The sequence below is a fragment of the Mugil cephalus genome, chromosome 17 (assembly GCF_022458985.1).
Source record: "Mugil cephalus isolate CIBA_MC_2020 chromosome 17, CIBA_Mcephalus_1.1, whole genome shotgun sequence".
Taxonomy (NCBI): domain Eukaryota; kingdom Metazoa; phylum Chordata; class Actinopteri; order Mugiliformes; family Mugilidae; genus Mugil; species Mugil cephalus.
The window spans coordinates 6,792,987-6,812,348 of NC_061786.1; the positions used below are offsets into that span (position 1 = coordinate 6,792,987).

Sequence of the window (19,362 nt, forward strand, 5' to 3'; positions counted from 1 at the left end):
CAGCCCTGGAAGGAATCCACAGAGAGAAACCAAAACGGGGGGAAAAAAAAGGGAAAGTGTATAATAAAGCTTTAATATTATATTCATAACCTTATATCAAGCTGTGAGCTCCTTTAGCGTTATCGGGCCCAGCCCATATCACCGCTGCTTCCCTGCCTGGGGGCCATGGCGGCTCCTGATTTGGGAGTAGATTTCATTAGCAGTGGGCTTGTCAGATAATCAGCCTCACGGCACTCCTTGCCTTTCTGAATTAGCTGGCTCGCATTCTCTCTGTACACAAGGCTGAATTGATTTTCATACGCTGCCTTTTGACATTTAATTAGAGAAATCAGTCGCGTTCGTGTGTCCACGGTGACAGAAACTGATGGAAGGAGGGGAGGGGGGGAAAAGATGCAGTTCGGCTACCCCACCCTCCACACCCTCCACACCTCAGCGTTCTCAAGGCCAGCGGGTTTGGAAAATTCATTTCCTATGAGTAAATAACTCATTTCTCTACAAAGGGACAAAACGACCCTTAGGTGTGATTATGTGACAGCGCCGCGCTGCTGTGTGCGGAGTAAGAATGGGCCGTGGAGGGCAACGCATGAACAAAACACACTCGCTGCAGCCCCAGACATGCAATATCTGAGATGAAGAACCTAATGTAAAAACAAATAAATAAATAAAAACCTACATGTTCCATGGTAACAACAAGTGTTCCTGTAAAGTGTATCTGCCTCCACTGTACACCAGCTGATCAGAAGCCAGCGAGTGAGTAGCGTGAGGTCAATCAATAATAGAGCAGCACACGGATGAGTCACAGTTAGGCTACCGTCTCCCTCTCTTCACCCGCCGCGTCCATTCTGCAAGTGTCGGTTCCGGGCTTTACACATCAGGCGACGCCAACAAGCCTCATTGTAGTAGCTTTACAGAAAGAAGGCAAATAGCACTGGAGAGACAGGGAGAGAAGAAAACAAAGAAACAGGTAGACGGAGCCATGTCTGTGAACGGGAGGTTTGAGAATAGGTGTCGAAAGCAAAGGGGGGAAGAAATACAGGAAACGTACGAGGTGGAGCTGCTCTGAGAAGGAGGTGGTGGATACAGCTCCAAATGCGCTGGGAGCTGTACGAGAAAAACAAGAAGAAAAAAAAGACGGGGTAAAGAGGAAAAGACGAGATCCTCAGAGGAGCTCCCTTTTGTGGTTTACGTAACGTTTCTTTGCAGTCATACAGAAAAGAGGCTGTGAAACAGTCGGGCGCTTCTAATGAAAAAGGCATTATGGCCAATCAATTATGAAACATGACACAGCCTTACAGTGTGAGCACACAGAGCACTCCTAAATTATTCACCGGATGCTTTAATTCCTAAACGAGACATGCGAGCGTTTTGTGTTCGCCTCCTCTCCAAACGCGCCGCGATGCTTCAAACTTGCGTGCGGTTTGTGCGCTGGCGCCTGTGTGCGCATCCGCAAGGACGAGACCGCTACATGCCAAGGTTCTGCTCTGACTCGTGCAAGGGCATACTCCAGATCAGCACAAAATCGTGATGGCTCCATCATGGCACATTAACTATGAATGAGGGGGAGCCTGCACCCTGCCAGCTGTTTGTATGCTAACCCCCCCGTCCGCCCTCCTCCCCGAGAGCGCGATACAGCCCTGAGACTTAATAACATGTTAGCGGGAAGACCGAACGGAAAGTAACTGCAGTTTTTCCAGCGCTCTTCGAGGCTCCACTCTGAGATGTCAGCACGTTAATCAACACGTGCTAATTCACAGTCGTCTTTTCCCCCTCGGTTCACACTTTCTGGCCATTAGGGCTGCGGCACAAAGTTCCCTTCAAACGCTTTTATATCCTCTCCCACCTGCTGCTCATTACACCCTCCGCGCAAAGTAACCTACTCTTATCCGTGAAATGAACTAAAGTTGCTAATGTGAACGAGTGATCCAAAAGTGCTTCAAAGGGGAGAACAGGAAGTAACACCTGAGGCCTGTACTTGCCTGCAAAATACCGTGGAATATGATGTAAAAACAGGCGGCAGTTTTTGAGACCAACTCATTAGCATCCCAGGGAGCAGAACCACCCTGGAGGTCCGACTCTGAGGAAGGCATCACTAAGGATTGCAGAGCTGTAATAAGGCAGCGCAAATCAGTCACACCTCCTTTGCGGGGCTGGGTGAAAGCCGGAGCACTGCCCTGCTCTGCTTTGCTTTGCTTTGCTTTGCTTTGCTTTCATGATCTCCCATTCTTAAAGCCCCTGGTGTCTGCTCAGGTATCACTCTGAATGAGACTGATTCAGGGTGACTGGGGTCACAAGTGTAGTGAAGCTGAACAGATCACGCTCCTAAACTAATGTCTTACACACACACACACACACACACACAACAGAAGCAGGAGTTGGGAAATATTGCCAAATCTTCTGGTTTTTCACAGCTGCCATTTCCCCTTAAAGTAAAGTTACAGCATTAACAGGAATGATGGTTCTGTTCTAATCAATTGCTCATGCGTGCCACAGCGGGACACCGAGCCAGCAGCAAGTCTACCAGATAACCTGATTTCAGCCGACAGGTTCTGTCCTGAAGAAGTCAAATTCAGATTTATTGGCCGCTTGTACTTGGAAATTAGGTTTTCATCTTTTTTCTTTTTTACAGAATATCAACAAGCTCATGTACACTTGAGTATGTAAATAAGACCATGCACATGAATCACTTTTTCAGCTGTTTGACAATCATGTCTTAAATATGTCTCCTTAGTTTAATCTAAACATGATTATATTATAAAACATTGGTCTTCAACAGGGGGTCCGCGACCCCTAGGGGGTCCCCTGCAGGGGGGTCGCAAAATCTTTGGTTGATTAGACATTTTTATGTATATTTGTTTCTTGTTTTTTTTAATTTTCCCCCACAAATTTAAATTTATTTAAATACACTATAACATGAATCCAACATATTTTAGTAAAAGGATAAGGGATAGATTAGTATTGAATGCAAAATAATAATAATAATAATAATGTATATTTACAAATAAAACTAGGCTGAGTTTAATATAGAACACATATAGTAAGTAAGGGGTCCCTACTTAATCTTTATCAGTTTGAGGTCCTTGGTCTGAAAATTGTTGAAGACCTTTCTTGTAATAAACAACAACATGTTATATAACGTCCGTTAACTCTTAAAATAAATGTTTGCGGTAACTAAATATATTTGACCTGAGCGTGGATTACTAGATTTGCAACTGCTCCAAGGTACCAAGGTTTGGAACGAAGTTTTGCTTCACTAAAACACAATACTAACTAAAAACATGGCCAAGTCTGAAAACTATACTTACTGTGCATTAGGTATGAAGTACTCCAACCCATGCATACATTATGCTAATGATGGCATCTGATCCAAGGCCTTTACATTTATAACCCGGAATTAATGTTGCCTCAGTTCTGCCCACATCACGATCAGATCTCGATATGCTAATAAAGTAGATGTAGCGTGGGACGACCTGGGTCAGCAGAAGTGCCAAAGTTGGGCGTCAGACTGTTTCCTAGCTGGAAGTGTACAGTTTGAGTTTCCACCAGAGTGAGGCTAAACTGCATTGCGGATGCAGTCGGACTGAACTGATTATTTTTGTGATACACTGTGTACGCATTTACTGGACTATTTGCATTAGCATACAGTTGTTTTTCTTGTTCAGATACAATATTACTCTGCCTAGTTCACATTAATACTGCATATAAATTTGGTTGTTTCCAACAAATGATACAAAAAAGTAAATATCTAAACACCAGGACAATAAAATTAGAAAAAGAAAAACTAATATTTTCTTTATAGGACACTACACTATGCATTCCACATTATATATTACCTACCTGCAGCATCCCCCCATCTCCCTAGCCCTCGCCTTTTCAGTGTTTATGAAGTGTGTCAGAGCAAACAAAGCTCCAGAGAAGGAGTCGGGGAAGAGGGGTGGCCAAAGGAGGTATCGGAGGAACGATCATCAGGGAGGCTGTTCATTAAACAATGACAGGGTTTAGTGAATATCGACCCTGTTTGCACTTGGTTGTACAATCTTGGCCCCGGGGCGATGGGATCTCAAGAGGACACCTCTGAATCCAAACACTGCTCAGAGAGGTGGTCTGGGTCACGTTTCACCACATGTGTCATCAGTGAGGGATGAGGTGAACAATGCAGAGCGTGATTTGTTTTTTTCTTGAAACGTTTGATATTTCTGGCAAATGTGGCGTTTGTTTGGGGGCGGACTGACGGAATAAGTGACAGGCTTTGAGAAAATCTAAACACAAGTGGTCAGAGCTTGGACACACATGACAGGTGTTGTGACTTGGCTGTCCACTTGTGTTCAGATCACTGAACCACACTTTAAAGCCAAGCGTCAACAGGGTCAAATCCAATTTTTTTTTTAGTTTTTTTTTTTTAAGTCTGTTTTGTTGAAAAGTAACTTTGCTGCATACGCTTTGCCGCGCACACATGCATGCACGCTCCGTCCCAGAGAGTTTTCTAATGAAGGCGGACATTAAGGAGCTGTCACTCTTTAAACTGCTCAGCGTGGGACAGACAGCGGGCTGTCACTCTGATCATCGTCAGCTAACAAAGACGCACGAACGCGCGCACCAGGGACATCCGCCACGGCTCAAAGTCACCCCCGTCTCTCAGGGCGAGGCGTACCGCGTGCCATGGAGAGTTTATGGAGACATCTGTCTGGTGTTTCATTAGAGCTGGCTCTCATGTCACGAGGATATTTAAGGACCGCAGTCAAGGCCGGCGTCCCCTCTCTCCCCTCCCCTCGGTGTGACGCACTCGTACGTGGAGTTGGACAAAGAGAGAAAAAACAAAACGTGACCAGAAGCTGTGGGATGTGAGGACACTCAAAGAGATGCTTTAACTTTGTTTTCCAGGAAGCTAAGATGAAATAACAAGGGCATATATTTTTAAAGCTCCACCCTGTCACAACCCCTCGCCATCTTTGCGCTGTACTTCATTTCTTTTTTCGTCTGCCTCTTAATAAAAGCAGGAATCTCTGAGAGATCAAGGTCTGCTCTCCGAGCGAGACTCATTTATTCGATGCAATTGTCAGTCAGCAGCGCGAGAACGTATAGGAGAAACAAAAGAAATGCACACTGAAAGGAAGACAGACATCAGTGAAACCGTGAGATATCATTACTTAAGCTCATCCGGCGGGAGAGGAATTCTGATTTCAAAGGGATTTACGTCAGACTGCTGCATTTTGAAGAGCAAAGTGAAAGCAGCCTCATGAAGACCAGACATTTATAGACGTTATTAAACCGCGCAAGCTCTGTGCAGAACTATAGGATTTGAAAGACATGAGGCGTGAGGCCCAGAGCTTCATGAGCAGAGCCTCGTAGATCGGACTGCAGTCAGGAGATTACTGAGAAGGCGGCGCTGAGTGACACCAGACTTCAAAATTCAAAATTCATCTGCTTCCCATTTGAATTTTTTTTCTCCAATTTGTTTCTTTCTTTGATCTTCTCATTTCTGTTTCTTCTCCCGTCCGTTCCAGCCCCTTGAGGAGGCAATCCGCCACTTTGTAAATGGAGATCAGTCTGGCAGGTGGTCTAGTCTGGCAACGCCATGGTGATGATGTCACTGTGATGTCATCCGGTGAGCCACAGGATTCATAGTAGCAGCGGATGTTGTCAGTATACTGTCAAGAGATTCAGGATCTGTGTACGCACATTTATGCGACACATTTGGTAACCGCGGTAACACGTGTAAACGCATCGATCAGAGAGTGAACAGAAGTTATCAGCCCTCACTGAAGAGTGAGTCAATTTTAACTCAACAAACTCATCAGCGCTGTTAGATTTTTTTTTTTTTTTTCTCGATTGATAATTCTGCAGGATTGTTTTAGCATGTAATGCAAAGTAATGGTCTGTGTCACGCACACATGCACACACACACACAGCCTCCTGATGAAGAGATGCCGCGGGTTTCCATCCTGTCATCTGCCGTTAGCCTGGTCATTCATCAAAACGTCAGCGGCAGGCTGAAAAGGAGCGCAGGACACAGGCGCTTTGCTTTGAGCGTGTTTCACCGCCTCTGAACGTACAGTGCGTCGGCCTGTGTACACTACCGCTGCAGCAGCCCATCATCCTGCAATTACCAGCTGTGAGGTTTGCACCAGTCGAAGGGCAAGTGAGCGTTAACCTGTTCAATAATTCATTCCCTGCGTTTGATTGGCTGAATTAGATTTATGCCCGTTACAGGCAGACGAGTAGCCTCGCTGAGAACGGCCGCCATCCTCATCCTCAGTCCCGCTTCACAGCGTCAGTCAATTCTAAAGGGCCGCAGTGATTCACCGTAAATGAGGCCTGCTGCAACACAACATAAGGACACAGTCCTTTGTGCCCTGCGTCCACAGTCCCCAGCCTGAGGTCCGAGCCCCCAGCATGAGGAGGCCAGACGTCATGTGCAAGGCTTTGTCTGCTCTGTGCTTGTGAGCTTGTCAAATTTAAGTTGCTGTCTGTAGCCAGCTACACGGTAAATAACATATTAAATAACATATTAGGCCAGATCACTCTGACTTCCCCCTGTGCTGAAAAAGAATGTCAGGATTTATTTATGTCAAGAGTTACCTTATCTCAGCATAACCGTGCTTCTTAGACTCGTAGACTTCTTAGGTTGACACTCGGATGTCAGTTTTTTAGAAGGCAGTTCTTTCATTCCACTGACATTTTGCAGTGTGAGTAAAAATATAATTAGACCCATCAGGCGTTAACTACATGTAAAAATATCAAAAATGAGTCATGACTCATTGCTTTTACATGACATTATAATCTAATTCTTGCTCCGTGGTGCATTTCTTCTTTCTTTTCTTTTTTTTTGCCAATTATGACAGCTACTGTTTACACTTCAAGTAATACTTATTACATTTCCACGAATCCGTTTCACACTAATTTGAAGTAAACGCCTTTGTTGTTTACACTTTGATGATCTGATCCGCACAAATGCTCGATCTCTTATATCAAGAGTGTAGTCATTAGGTGTGTGTGTGTGTGTGTGCGCGCGTGTGTGTGTTTGTGTGATTTCTGCAACAACACATTCAGTAATTATAGAGTCTTATTCGCCAGCAGCTGAGGCCAATAAAGTATGCGAGGACACACACACACACACACACACACACACACACACAGTCTCACACTTAATTATATAATGAAACCAAATTATTCTTCTCAAATCTTGTATCCTGTGACCCTAATTAAACTGGAGGTGTGTTCGGAACATGAAATCCGACAGCCCAGGCGAAGGAACCGCACGCGCACGCGTTTGTTGTAAATGGAGTTTGAAATATAAACAGTAGTCGATGAGTCAAAACTCGTCTTATTGTACTCATGTGTGCAAATGCTGACAAAGTGAGGGAAAAGAAGTGAGTGGCTGAATTTAATGAGGTCTCCATGTGGTCAGCATTAAGGCTTTCATCATGTTCTGCTTTGAAAGAGAGGAGCGAATTGATGAAGCCGTAATAGCTGTCTGACTGTGAACGCCACCAGGAGGTAAAAACAGCCTCACAAGAGAAAATAAAACAAGGACAGGTTAAAAGCAAGTTTCTTAAGTGTTCAAATGTAAGAGTCCCATTTGGATATTGTGCAGTGTTACAGAAAGGTCTCTGAGACAGTCAGATCTATGCTCTTCGGTTTTATTTTCCATGGTTTCTCACGTCGAGACATTGAGAGAAACATTTTATCATGCTTGTTTTTTCCAGGTGAGCTCTGCTGCAGCAGAGCTCACCTGGGTTTGGCCACTAAACCAGAAGCTTTCAAACGTTGGTGTTTAAAGTATTAGTAAGTATTTAGCAGAAAAAGAAGACGATGAATCCCGGCTGCAGTGCTGAAGGATTCTATTGTTTCACGGGTGTAATTAAGACTGGGCGACCTCCACATTGACCGGGGCTGCTTTGAACGGCTGGAAGACTTTCATATCCTTGCGACGCTAGAAATGTCTTATCAGAAATCAATGCATGCAACAGTGAAGTGAACAGCTTCGAAGGCCTGAGACGCATGTGTTCAATTTCTAAAAGCCACGATCAGAAACCATTTTGTAACACTAGAAACACGTCACGCCGAGCATTGCAAACAGGAACAGGAGTCTACAGCTATGCTGAGACATTTAACTATGGTGATTTATTTTTTCTATTTTTTTAAACTGTCCTTTGCCGTGTGTTTCATGATGACCAAAAGTCGGAACGAATTGGTCTAATAGAGTTGCTAGTTGACTCTTTCTACGCAGCCACTTTTCCTCCTCCATGTACCTTGGTTGCACCAGAAATCAATGTTTTTCCCTTAAGAATCATGGTAACTTCTGCCTGAACTGCGAAGCCGAAATGAGTACCTTAGCCACTGATACATCTTCATCTATTAGTTAGTCCTCTGGGTGTCATGATATCTGTACCAAATTTTATGTTGATCCATCATGTGAAGTTGCGTCAGGTTGAACCAAACTGGTTGGTTGTCCATAAACCATCCTAATACTGTGGTTAATTATTTAAGAAAGGGCAGTAGTTTCTTTTAAAATCTGAGGTCTAACACCTGGAATGTTTAGAGTGATTTTCTCCCCACATCATATCATGACTCTTCCACATCATGTACAGCGTGCACGATGTCTGCCATACCTCTGAGAGACTGCTTTGTGTTTTCTGAACGCCGTCATGAATTCCTCCTTACGTAATTCAGCCGAGACATTTATTCACACCACTGATTTTGGCTCGCCGTTTGTGGCCATTTCAGCAGCCTGCGGAAACAGATTTAGGCTTCCATCGCCTCCTACCACAGAAGGTAAAAACAGCTTCTTCTTTCTGCCCTCTGTCACAGATAGCTTGTCACCTCCTGTCAATGTGACCATCAGAGAGGTGAAAGCGAACTCCGCTGTGGTGTCATGGGACATCCCCGATGGAGACCCCGTTATCGGCTTTGCCATCACACAGCAGGTGAGAGCAACACAAACAGTACAAACGCGACACGTGCACAATATACAGTACACACCAATCAGGCATAACATTATGAGAACCTTCCTAATAGAGGATACAGTTGATAATGCGTCTCAAAAACACATGCACTGAATAAAGTTGAGGTTGTTTGTTCCCTTACTGACAGTCAGTGTGCATTATGGGAATCATCACAGGATGTCAGATCCCGCCCGACAGCGTGTCCGCACTCTGACAGCGCATGACAGCTACGAGAAAGGAGAGAAGTCGACATGCAAACTTACACGCGCGTGTTTCTTGGTTCTCACCCACGCATTAATCTAATTACTTTGCGTGGGACAAGCTGCCATCTTGTGAATTTGCAGACACAGACACACAGGAGTTGGGAGTGACACGACTGGGGAGGACAGCAGGGGGAGAGTGGGCTAAATTCAGTCATAACTGGTGTAGCGTGACGTTTAAAGAGATAAAAACCTTCCAAATAAAGTGAGTACAGCTGAAATATACTGCCCTAACAAATTATTGTTGTCACATTTTAATAATTTAAAACTAATGGAGGACTCACATTATAGTAGCTCCTATTTTAAAGTCAGTCTTTATGCCATGCTTTCATATTCAGCATACACACACAAACTCATTTTTAAACATCTAAGTGTCTAAGTCTCGGCAAGAAAGCTCACAAGGTGATACAAATGCAGCATGAAATATTCAGTGTAAGGACTCAAGAGGTTCAAAATGCCCCTCCAGTTAGCTATAATGAAGTCTTTGTTTGATTTTGAAGCCTCACCGTAAACATCTGTGCTGTTTCTATTGTCACCACTATGCCTCTGAGAGCCTCGGAGAGCATACAGCATCTGTCAGCCTGATGTGCGTAATGTGTCTCCTGTGTCCTGTTCCAACAGAAGAAAGACGTGCGCATGCTGCGATTCATCCAGGAAGTCAACACCACCACACGCTCCTGTGCATTATGGGACTTGGAGGAAGAGACAGACTATATCGTGCATGTTCAGTCCATCAGCATGTCTGGGACGAGCCCGCTGAGCGAACCGCTGCGCTTCCGCACGCCGAAGGAGGCCGAGACTCAGGCCTCTAAAAGTAAAGGTGAGGCTGCAAAGAGACAAAACGCACGAATAAACACACACACGGTGGCAGACAACAAAAGTGCAAATCGGTTTCTGTCGTTTTGTAAGTCGCGAGTGCAGAGGGGACGTGGCCTTTTGACAGTATCTTGACTAATTTTGTCTAAAGACCAATAAAAATCAATAGACACACAAAGCGTGAAATGAAATTTCACAACAGAGTGCTCTGGGAACTCGCCCCCACTGACCGCAGCACGGGGATAAAACAGCCCAGGGGGATGCATACTTCACTATGTATTGATGTACCTCTGTGGGCTTACCCTGCATGCACCCTGCACAAGTGCACAGTAAACCAAAATGAGGAAAGGCATTTGTCAGACTCAGAGAGTAGATAGGCTGAACTGCGAGGGGAGGCAAATCAATGAGCTTTTGGCTGAAGCACTCCTCCATCTATTCTTCCTCTCATTTTCACTCATTTCTCATGTGAGCTGCCACTATAGTCCGATACTTCCCAGGGTGTGGTGCTAGACAGAGCCTGAACTTCTGCTGGCGAGTGGGCTGACAGAGGCATGTCAAACAGTCATAGCAGAGCAGCAACGAGATGGTCTCGCCACCACTGAGGCCTAATTAGCACCGGCTGCGTTGTCTGTAACTGCAGATGGGAAAGAATTGATAGAAATCGATAACAGCACAGGATCCGGACAAACAAGTGAGGTTTTGTTTTTGCAGGTTTTTCTTTTGAGAGTTGAGGTGGGATTTTCTCTCCTGCTGTTTTCAAAAGCCACAAAGACAGAGAAATGGCTCCAAGTCACGCACGGCGCACGCAAATAAACAAAAGTGCCTTTTTGATTTGTTGCCCGTTGTTAGATGAGAGGCGTGATACCACTTTCACGTTGGAAAACTAAACACAGAGCTTCTCAGGCGCGTACCTTTGTTCCCTGGGTCCCTAACCCTAACCCTTTTTCAACAAAAGGGTCCTATGTTCCCCAGTCACATACAAAGCGGGGAACATAGCACCTAGGGAACATAGGGATGATCCCAAGCTTTGCTAGCAGCCAGCTAACTTAGCTTAACAAGAGACAGCATACAGATGTAAATAGTCACCAAAATCTATCTCCTAAATTAACGTGCCACGTCACTTTTTAGAAAATCAGGACCAAAGCGAAGCTAGCTGAGCTTTTCCCCTTTGTGACCATATCCTTATGCTAAGCTAAGCTAAATGTCCCCAAGCAACATCTTCATATCGTGACTTTTAGAGGTGGTAGGTAGATTTTATGACATTTAGGCAGAGCTCGGCCAGCTGCTTCACCATGCTGCTCATCTTTAAGTCAGCCAGCAGCTTCCACACAGCTTCATATTTAATGTGAAGGGACGAGAGAGGTAGAAGACTTCTCATGCAACTCTCAGCAAGATAACAAAAACACTCAGGCCTAGCTTTCCAAAGGTCAAGCTAGCCAGCTAGCCTCTACTAGAGGGCAGCCCTCTGCTTTTTCACATGAGTGCCTCAGAGTTATTTGTAGGTGATGCTTCTATGAATGTTTGTTGTCTTGTTTTATGTGGGAGGCTATTAAAGGAAAAAGTACTCTGTCTCAGTTCACCCATCCATCCCCCCCAAAAATGAAACATCTCTATATTTCGGCAGGCTCTGCACACACACACACACACACACACACACACACACACGTATAGAGCACACACAGGGAAAGACCCTGTTCGCTTCAAAGAAAAAAACATTTCCCTGCTTCTCTGCACATTCCCCTCCATCACAAAGGAAGTGTCTGCAGAGAGCATTCCTGCGATTCATCATCCTTCACTCAAACATCACTTTAACACAACACCAGACGTTTTTCTCTGTCTCATTTGTGTTGCCTGATCAAGGACATCTGTTTAATTAGCTTAGCTGCGTTGAAACACTGGAAGCCTTTAGAGGCAGGTGCACAGGTGTTCTTCAAGTCAACCTTTTGGAATTCAGTAGAAATCGATTTGAGTTAAGATCTGCGATCCACCGCAGCAACAATAGTTCATTCATTTCAGTTCTGATTTTCCACTGAATAGTTTAACGTCCTACAAGTTGCATGTCTGCAAACACCAAAAGAAAAGCTGAAAAAGCGATCAATTATTAATAAATAGTAAGTTTGATAAAAGATCTGCGAATTGAATAAGTGAAACAAGAGCTCTGTGGTAACCGGGAAAGACTGATGGACAAAATATTTCCAAACGAGAGCGATGGAGTTTGTCTTTCACTGCAGATAATTGCACAGAGTGCAGAGTGTGTTAGAGAGTCCCAGTACAGCTGTTAGTCTTTTGTCTTGATATGACAGACGAACTTCCCAGAAAGAAGAGAGGTTTTTACCGTCCTGGCTCGACTGCTTCACCCCGTCTGTTGTGCCGTATATCATGCTGATCTCAGTGGAAAGAGCAAAGTATTAGCCTGAAATGCTGGATTATTCCACGTTTCTTCTCATTTTCTCTTTCACAATGGGTTTAAGCTTCAGGAGATCAAAGGGAGAGGGAGACATATAGAAAAAACAGTACAAGCAATACACAAGGAAGACTCTGAACCAGAAAACGAGCGAAAGAGAAGAAAGGAAAAAGGATGCAGCGATACTTAGAATAAGAAATCCTCGCAATCCTGTTTACACATGGATGTACATGTACACCCACTCTGGGCAAATTATTTAAACCAGACGCACAAATGTAGAAAATGAAACGTAGTGCAAGGCTCTTTGGTCCCCCTCAGATCTAATAAAGATAGAGAGCTCAAAGGTTGCACCAAAGGTTTTCCTCTTTTCCTGTCACATGTGATTTTGATCTGTAGGTCAAAATGAGGCTGCAGCGAAAACGTTCTGTGATATTTCCCCAGGCAGCAATACCCCAGATCAGCTACATCCAAAATGGACCAACACACTGCTGGGTTTTCTTGGAAAAATACCACAACACCCTCAAGGAATAGATGTTTCTTGGAATGCAACCAATCATTTTCCTTTCAATAATGAGATGAGAAAATAAACGTCAATTTCATGTCTGTGTTAATTAAGGAGCAGAGTCAGGATATTTTTTGGCCCAGGATATTAGAAAAACTTTGGCAGGAAATCCTTTGGTTCTGTCAGGTTCTGTGAATAGATGGAAAAACATCGACCATAATGCTGCCTTCAAATGAGATCATGTTTACAGGAAATGTCCACAATAATATACCACTCGTGTGACATTCAAGGCCTTGGAGGCAAACGTTTTGGTACAGTGTGCATTCATAATGCACATTGTCAAAAATATTTTGTTTTAGTCATGTAGTTTCTGACTAGTAATTATATCATATGTCTGGGGAAAAGGTTAATATTCCCATCTGACTCGTGCTTTCATTACAACTTGGTATTTCCTACATTAAGTTAACTGGTCGTTAGCTAAACTGTTTTTGGAGAACAACTGGACAACATCATGAATCAGATCAGAACTGGGCAATGGGAGACAATGTCTGCCAAGATGAGTAGACAATGAGCAACATACACCAATCAGCCACAACATTAAAACCACTGACAGGAGAAGTAAATAACAATGACCATCTTGTGAGAACAGTGGGTTTAAGCTTCAGCTTCTGCTGGGAAACTTTCAGACCTGGCATTCATGTGGATATTACTTAGAAAATGTACCACCCAGCAAGACCAGGCCAGACACCTCCACCCCATAGCAATGACACAGACACAGACACGGACACACAAAAACGGTTTAGGAACAACTGAAAACACAAAGAACAGCACAAGGTGACCTGCCCTCAAACTTCACTAGATCCAAACTGATCAAGTACCTGTGGGATGATCCACAGAGGTCCCTCCCCTCAGCCCATAGGACCCAAAGACCCCCACTAACAACATTCTGTTGTGAGACAGCACAGGACACACTCAGAGGGCCCACGTCGATTCCCTGATGAGCCACAACTGTTTTGGAGGGACAATGAAGACCTACACAATATTAGGAATGTTGTCATAATGTTTTGCCTGATCGGTCTATATAGTGGTCATTTATATCAGTTCTTTTGTCTTATTTGTACAGTAATAGTTCCTGGTCCTCTATCCCAGGGCACAGTGCAAAGTGGGGCAGTTCAGGGTATTAACCTTTATCTCGTTAAGCTGTTAGCCTCCATGGCATCTAGACCCAGCAGTTGCCTAGCAGCAGTGTTCCCACGACATACGCTGATGTTACCACTTGCATGACAAGCATTTTGTGTACACGACTTCCCTTGTCGTTACCACAAGCTCACAAGTTTCATTTGAGGGCAGCAGATGTCCTCTGTTTTTTTTTTTTTTTGTTTTTATATATACATATATATATATATATATATATACATACCTTCAAAATGTGGGAACTGAAGAACAGAAACATTCTTGCGTTTCAAATTACACAGAGCATTTTCAAAAGGAAGACATGAGAAATTTTTCATTTGTTAATTAAGAAATAAGTCGGTCATTTCACCACAGCATAAGCAAATTTTCACGACAGTTCTTATTTCAGAGTCAAAAAAACTATTGTGTGTCACCAATCACAAATTTACAACAGATATAAAGGAACAGTTGGGCATTGTTGCAGCGTCTGTAGCACGGCCTGGCAGATACAGCGCATTTGAATAATCAGTTATTATGTGTGAAACAATAACCTGCATAATTAGTGAAGAAAATCTGCATTTGAAGGCAAACATTTGTCATTTTAGTCTGAATAGATTACAGATTAGGCGCCTATTGTCCATTTCCAGTTTTACCAAAAAACACATGTCTACCTAATTAAAATTAAGCACTGTTCCAAGTAGTGCGTCTGAATGTCATTACAGACAGAACATATAGAGAAAATATAGCACAGAAAATATAAGGTCTCTTAATCATAAAATCAGCCGAGCTCAGAGTGATGTTATCACACCGTCCAATTTCCATCCACCCACTGAAAACTGGTAATGTGTGATCAGGTGAGGGGGGTTGGTGGATTTATGCATGCGTGTTGAATCTTGGCTGTCACATGTTTAAATGTCTGTGCGCTTACAAAATAAAAAGACACTCAAGAGTGACCAGAAAATGTTAGTGGATGTCGTATTTTTGTCCAAATGTAGCGCACATTTTAATTTTTGACACTAATTAGAATGCAAGATAACACCCGTGAGAGGGCTGGGAATATCCCCAAAAGAAAGGCAACTGAACTTGTGGCGTTTCTTGAAGACATTATGCCACTCTTCAAAGTAAAGTATTCAGTTCTAAAAGACCTCAGGTGGACTGAGATATAATCTACCATCTATTTACAACACACTCATTTACAACCTCTTATCGGCCTGAGGCTCTGTCTCTATCTCTCTCTCTCTCTGGCCGGTAATGGGTTCATTTGGAAAGGAAAATGGAATCAAAACAGTTTCCTCCAACTTTAGGTGAGCGTCTAATCTTTAACAGAGCACAGAAATGCAAGTTTCTGAGGGGCAATGCCCACAGAGGTTTTTGGAAACTGCATGAGAACATGACCAAATAAAAGCCCATTTGAGAATGCTCTCTTTACATGAACATGTTATTTTCTCTACTTTGAAAAAGCTCCCATCAGAGCCACAGGATGATAGGGGCCAACACTGATGCCTCCCAGCGAGAAGGTCCGGGTTCGAGTCAGACTCAGGCCTTTCTGGGTGGAGTTTTCATGTTCTCACTGTGTCTGCGTGGGTACTCTGGTTTCCTCACACCTCCAAAGACATGCTCCTTAGGTTAATTGGTGATTCTAAATTGATCCTAGGTGTGAGTGAGAGTGTGAATGGTTGTTTGTCTCTGTGTTAGCCCTGTTAAAGGCTGGTGACCTGTCCAGGGTGTACCCCGCCTCACGCCCAATGCCAGCTGAGATAGGCTCCAGCAACCCTAGTGAAGATAAGCTGTAGTAGAAGATGAGAACCCTGGGACACACTCTAGTGAACAGTACTCATCAGCAAAAATCCCCTTTAAATGAACGCACTATATTGTTTAACTACTTCTTTAAAGGTGCAGCCACAAAGTTAACGATTTTGACCACTAAAATCTAATCAAAAAGCAATGAAACAGCAAACTAGTCTTCTCTTTCTTTCTTTCTTTCTTTCTTTCTTTCTTTTTTGTTGTATTTTGTCTCGCTGACAACAAATGGAATGTTGAAAGTTAGCGAGACTTGGTAATTCATAAAACCCCAGCGTTGTCCAGATCTCGGTCAGGGAGCTGTGGAGGTGAGTTAGCTCTGACGGGGCTGGCTTGCAATCATTATTTAATACAAGGCAACAGAGGCCAATCGATCAGCAGAATTGCTTGTTGCTAGAAACCACCAGAGCGTGGGGATCCTGCCACACTGGGCCCTCCAAATGTCACCCACCGCATCTAATGAAAGGACAGTCGCGCTCTTAACGCTGCAGTGAACTTTAGATCAAGCCTGCGACTTCCTCAACACTCAGCAGTGCGAGAAAACGTCGCCACGTGTTGCTGCTTTCCTTTCCGTCTTTAGGCGAAGCTGCTGTACACGCTCCTGTTTTTCACCGCAACGTCACACGACTTCAAAGACGATGATGGAATCTTATTGAGGCCGGTGTGAATTGAGCCTGAGTGCTGTGATTAACTTTTTTCCTTGCCTCATCTTTCCGTCAGTGCGAAGGATCCCCTGTGGTCCAGATGAAGCCTTAACTATTCTCTTCGTGTTCTCTCCAGTAGGCACTAACACAATCTGGGCCTATTAGCGATGATGAAAAATACATCTCCTTGGCAGCCTGCGTACGAGAGGGTTTCTACGCTTTGTATGGACTAGAAATCATCACTTCTTTTAGCCAGCGCCTTTGCTACAGTTCCCCGCGATTAGCACGCAGCAGCTGTAATTCAAAGACAAAGAGAGGAAAGTGTCCGACGCGCGCGGCGGATACGACGAGGCCTGGGCAAGTAAAAGCATTCAATTAACAGAACATTTGGGGAATAGAGCAGCTGTGAAATAGCGAAACAAACGCTGTAAGATTCAAGGCATGAGGCAAGGAAGCCCACAATCTCAAAGAGCAGGAATACAGAACTTGAAAGGTAGCTGTCTGAAGTGAAAGTCTGTCAGCGAAACCCCAAATGGACGAAAATAAGCGAGCTCAGACGGGTCTGATGTCGCTCTACAGCAGCGTGCGCTGACGACTGTGAAACCCAGCACAGACGGAAGGATCTTGGCAAGAAGACAGAGAGTTGTTTGCGTGGAGAAGAGGTGTTCAGCAGTGGTACCTTCCATCACATGGCAAAAAACAAAAGGAGCCCTTAAGAAAGACAATCTGTGCTTGCACATGGCAAGAAGGAGGATGACTGAAAGGGGTACGCTGACCAATGGTGGAAAAGAAACTGTATTTCATCCAAGCATCCAAGATGCGTGGAAAAGGAATATGAGGAGGTCAAGACTGCAACGACACCTCAGACCATCAGCTCGTGGCCTTCACCTGGGTCATGGTGTGGGTCACAACCGGAAAGCAAAAATTGTGTTGCTGGAGTCTCCTGCACATATTGAACTCAGACTTAAAGTTAAATAATCACGCTGCATGCAGAAATATATATGTACTGCCTTCAAATGGAACTGGAGAGCTTCATCAGCTGTAAATTGTGAGAACAAGGCTCGCTGGCGGCTTATGAAATTACACGCGTTATGAAATTATGTATCAAGGATTTCCTTTTACCAAGTGAGTTAGTACCGCAGTGGTGGAACTTTTTTTTTGTGAACACGGTAAACACAACCTCATTTAAAGGCAGCAACAGGCCAAAAGACCTAGTGCAGCACTTGTGGTTATGTGATCGGAGAGACGGACGGGTGCAGGGACACGTAATTGGAAAAACGGAAGAGCAGTCAAATATTATCGTCATCAGTGATTCACAGGGCTAACACACAAACACCGGTTTAGCATCAACAATTTAGCATCCAAAGAAAAGCCACACAGCAGCAGGAAGAAAATGCCAACTGTACCACCTCCTTTACAGGCTCTACCATTCTTTATTAATATATTTTGGCCCTTCTCCTTCATTTATAATAAAGCAACCTCCCCTACATATCTCATTCACCTCATGCTGTCTTAGTCATCTCCGACAAAAGAGTCAAACTGTGTCAAATTTAAGCTGTAACCTCAAACCTTTGTATACAGTATTCATGGGGGCCATCTCTGCAGACATTAGACGTGGTTTTGGTGTTTGTTAAAATGCCAGCTCGGCTATTCCAGCCCAAACTCTGAGCGATGGACTCGCACTTCAACTAACCTGCATATGGCATATTCATATCCATGAACACAAAAGCCTTTGAAACAGCCTCCTCTCCCCTGAGCTCCCTGAAAGTCAGACTACTTCTATTCAGTAAAAAAAAATAAATAAATAAACAAAAAAACACATCCCATACAGCTTCTTAATTACTGTGAGAAGAGGAAATGGATTTCAGATTATGCATTTTACAGCAGCCGTGATTAAGCTTTTCACGTATTCCCTGATTACAGCGTCGTCTATCTACTGTTTTTTCTCTGAGATAGTTGCATGTGCATTTTTTTTTTTGGCAGATAAAGCAACCCAGCAGTCCTTGCTGTTTTCAGAGGCCCGTTAAACATACACGCAAATGCTGAAACAGTGTTTTTTAAGTAGCCACTGGTCTTTGGAGAAAGTGGCATGGTCTAATTTTCCGTTAAAAGTCCATTAGCTCATGTCTTTCAAACCCCTCTCAGGACTCAGACACCATCTGCGATGATGTAAAAACTTCACGGAAGGTCACTGAGGTTAATGATGACGCAACGAATCATGTCATGCGTTAATGGAGTTCATGTTTGTAACAGGCTCAGATCGGCAACAAAGTGACCTTGATTCCTTTACAATCAGTGTAACAGGATCGTTTAAAGGATTACGTTTAGCTGGCTTTTTGCTCAGTCCTGATCTATTTCATTGACTGTTGCCTCTTGATTCCTTCAGACGAAGTGACAATGGAGGAGGTGGGCCAGAGCTCCCAGCTGAGGGCGGGGGAGCTCATCATCATCGTGGTGGTACTCATCATGTGGGCAGGTGAGGGTCGAGCCAGGGGCAGGCAGGCTTCACGTGCGCTCCGTCTGCCCTCGCCTCACTCGTTGTGCTGCTTTGGGTTGGCTGTTGATGAACACACTCTGTCTCTCCCCCTAGGTGTGATCGCTCTGTTCTGTCGCCAGTACGACATAATCAAAGACAACGAGCCCAACAACAACAAGGACAAAGCCAAAAACTCCTCCGAGTGCAGCACTCCGGAGCACCCGACTGGGGGTCTGTTGCGCAGTAAGGTATAACCCATCCGCCCCCACCCCCTCCTCTCCCCGGGTGCCTCCCCCTCGGCGGCAGGTGAATGGTCTCGGCCACTTCTAGACTCTTTCCACCGAC

The 19,362-nt window shown here is 44.2% G+C and overlaps 1 protein-coding gene across 2 annotated transcripts in view; it reads left to right on the forward strand.

The window, feature by feature from the left end:
- Positions 1–19,362, forward strand: part of fndc5a (fibronectin type III domain containing 5a) — a 32,276-nt gene that overhangs the window by 8,306 nt on the left and 4,608 nt on the right. The window contains exons 2-5 of one of the 2 annotated variants that reach the window (XR_007114694.1): positions 8,809–8,924; positions 9,824–10,022; positions 18,928–19,017; positions 19,132–19,323. Coding sequence is in view for 1 of the 2 variants with exons in the window: in XM_047611658.1 (XP_047467614.1) it covers positions 8,809–8,924; positions 9,824–10,022; positions 18,928–19,017; positions 19,132–19,265 (539 nt within the window). In the remaining variant the exon portion in view is untranslated. The remainder of the gene's footprint in view (positions 1–8,808; positions 8,925–9,823; positions 10,023–18,927; positions 19,018–19,131; positions 19,324–19,362) is intronic. The other variant, XM_047611658.1, reaches the window with a different exon arrangement.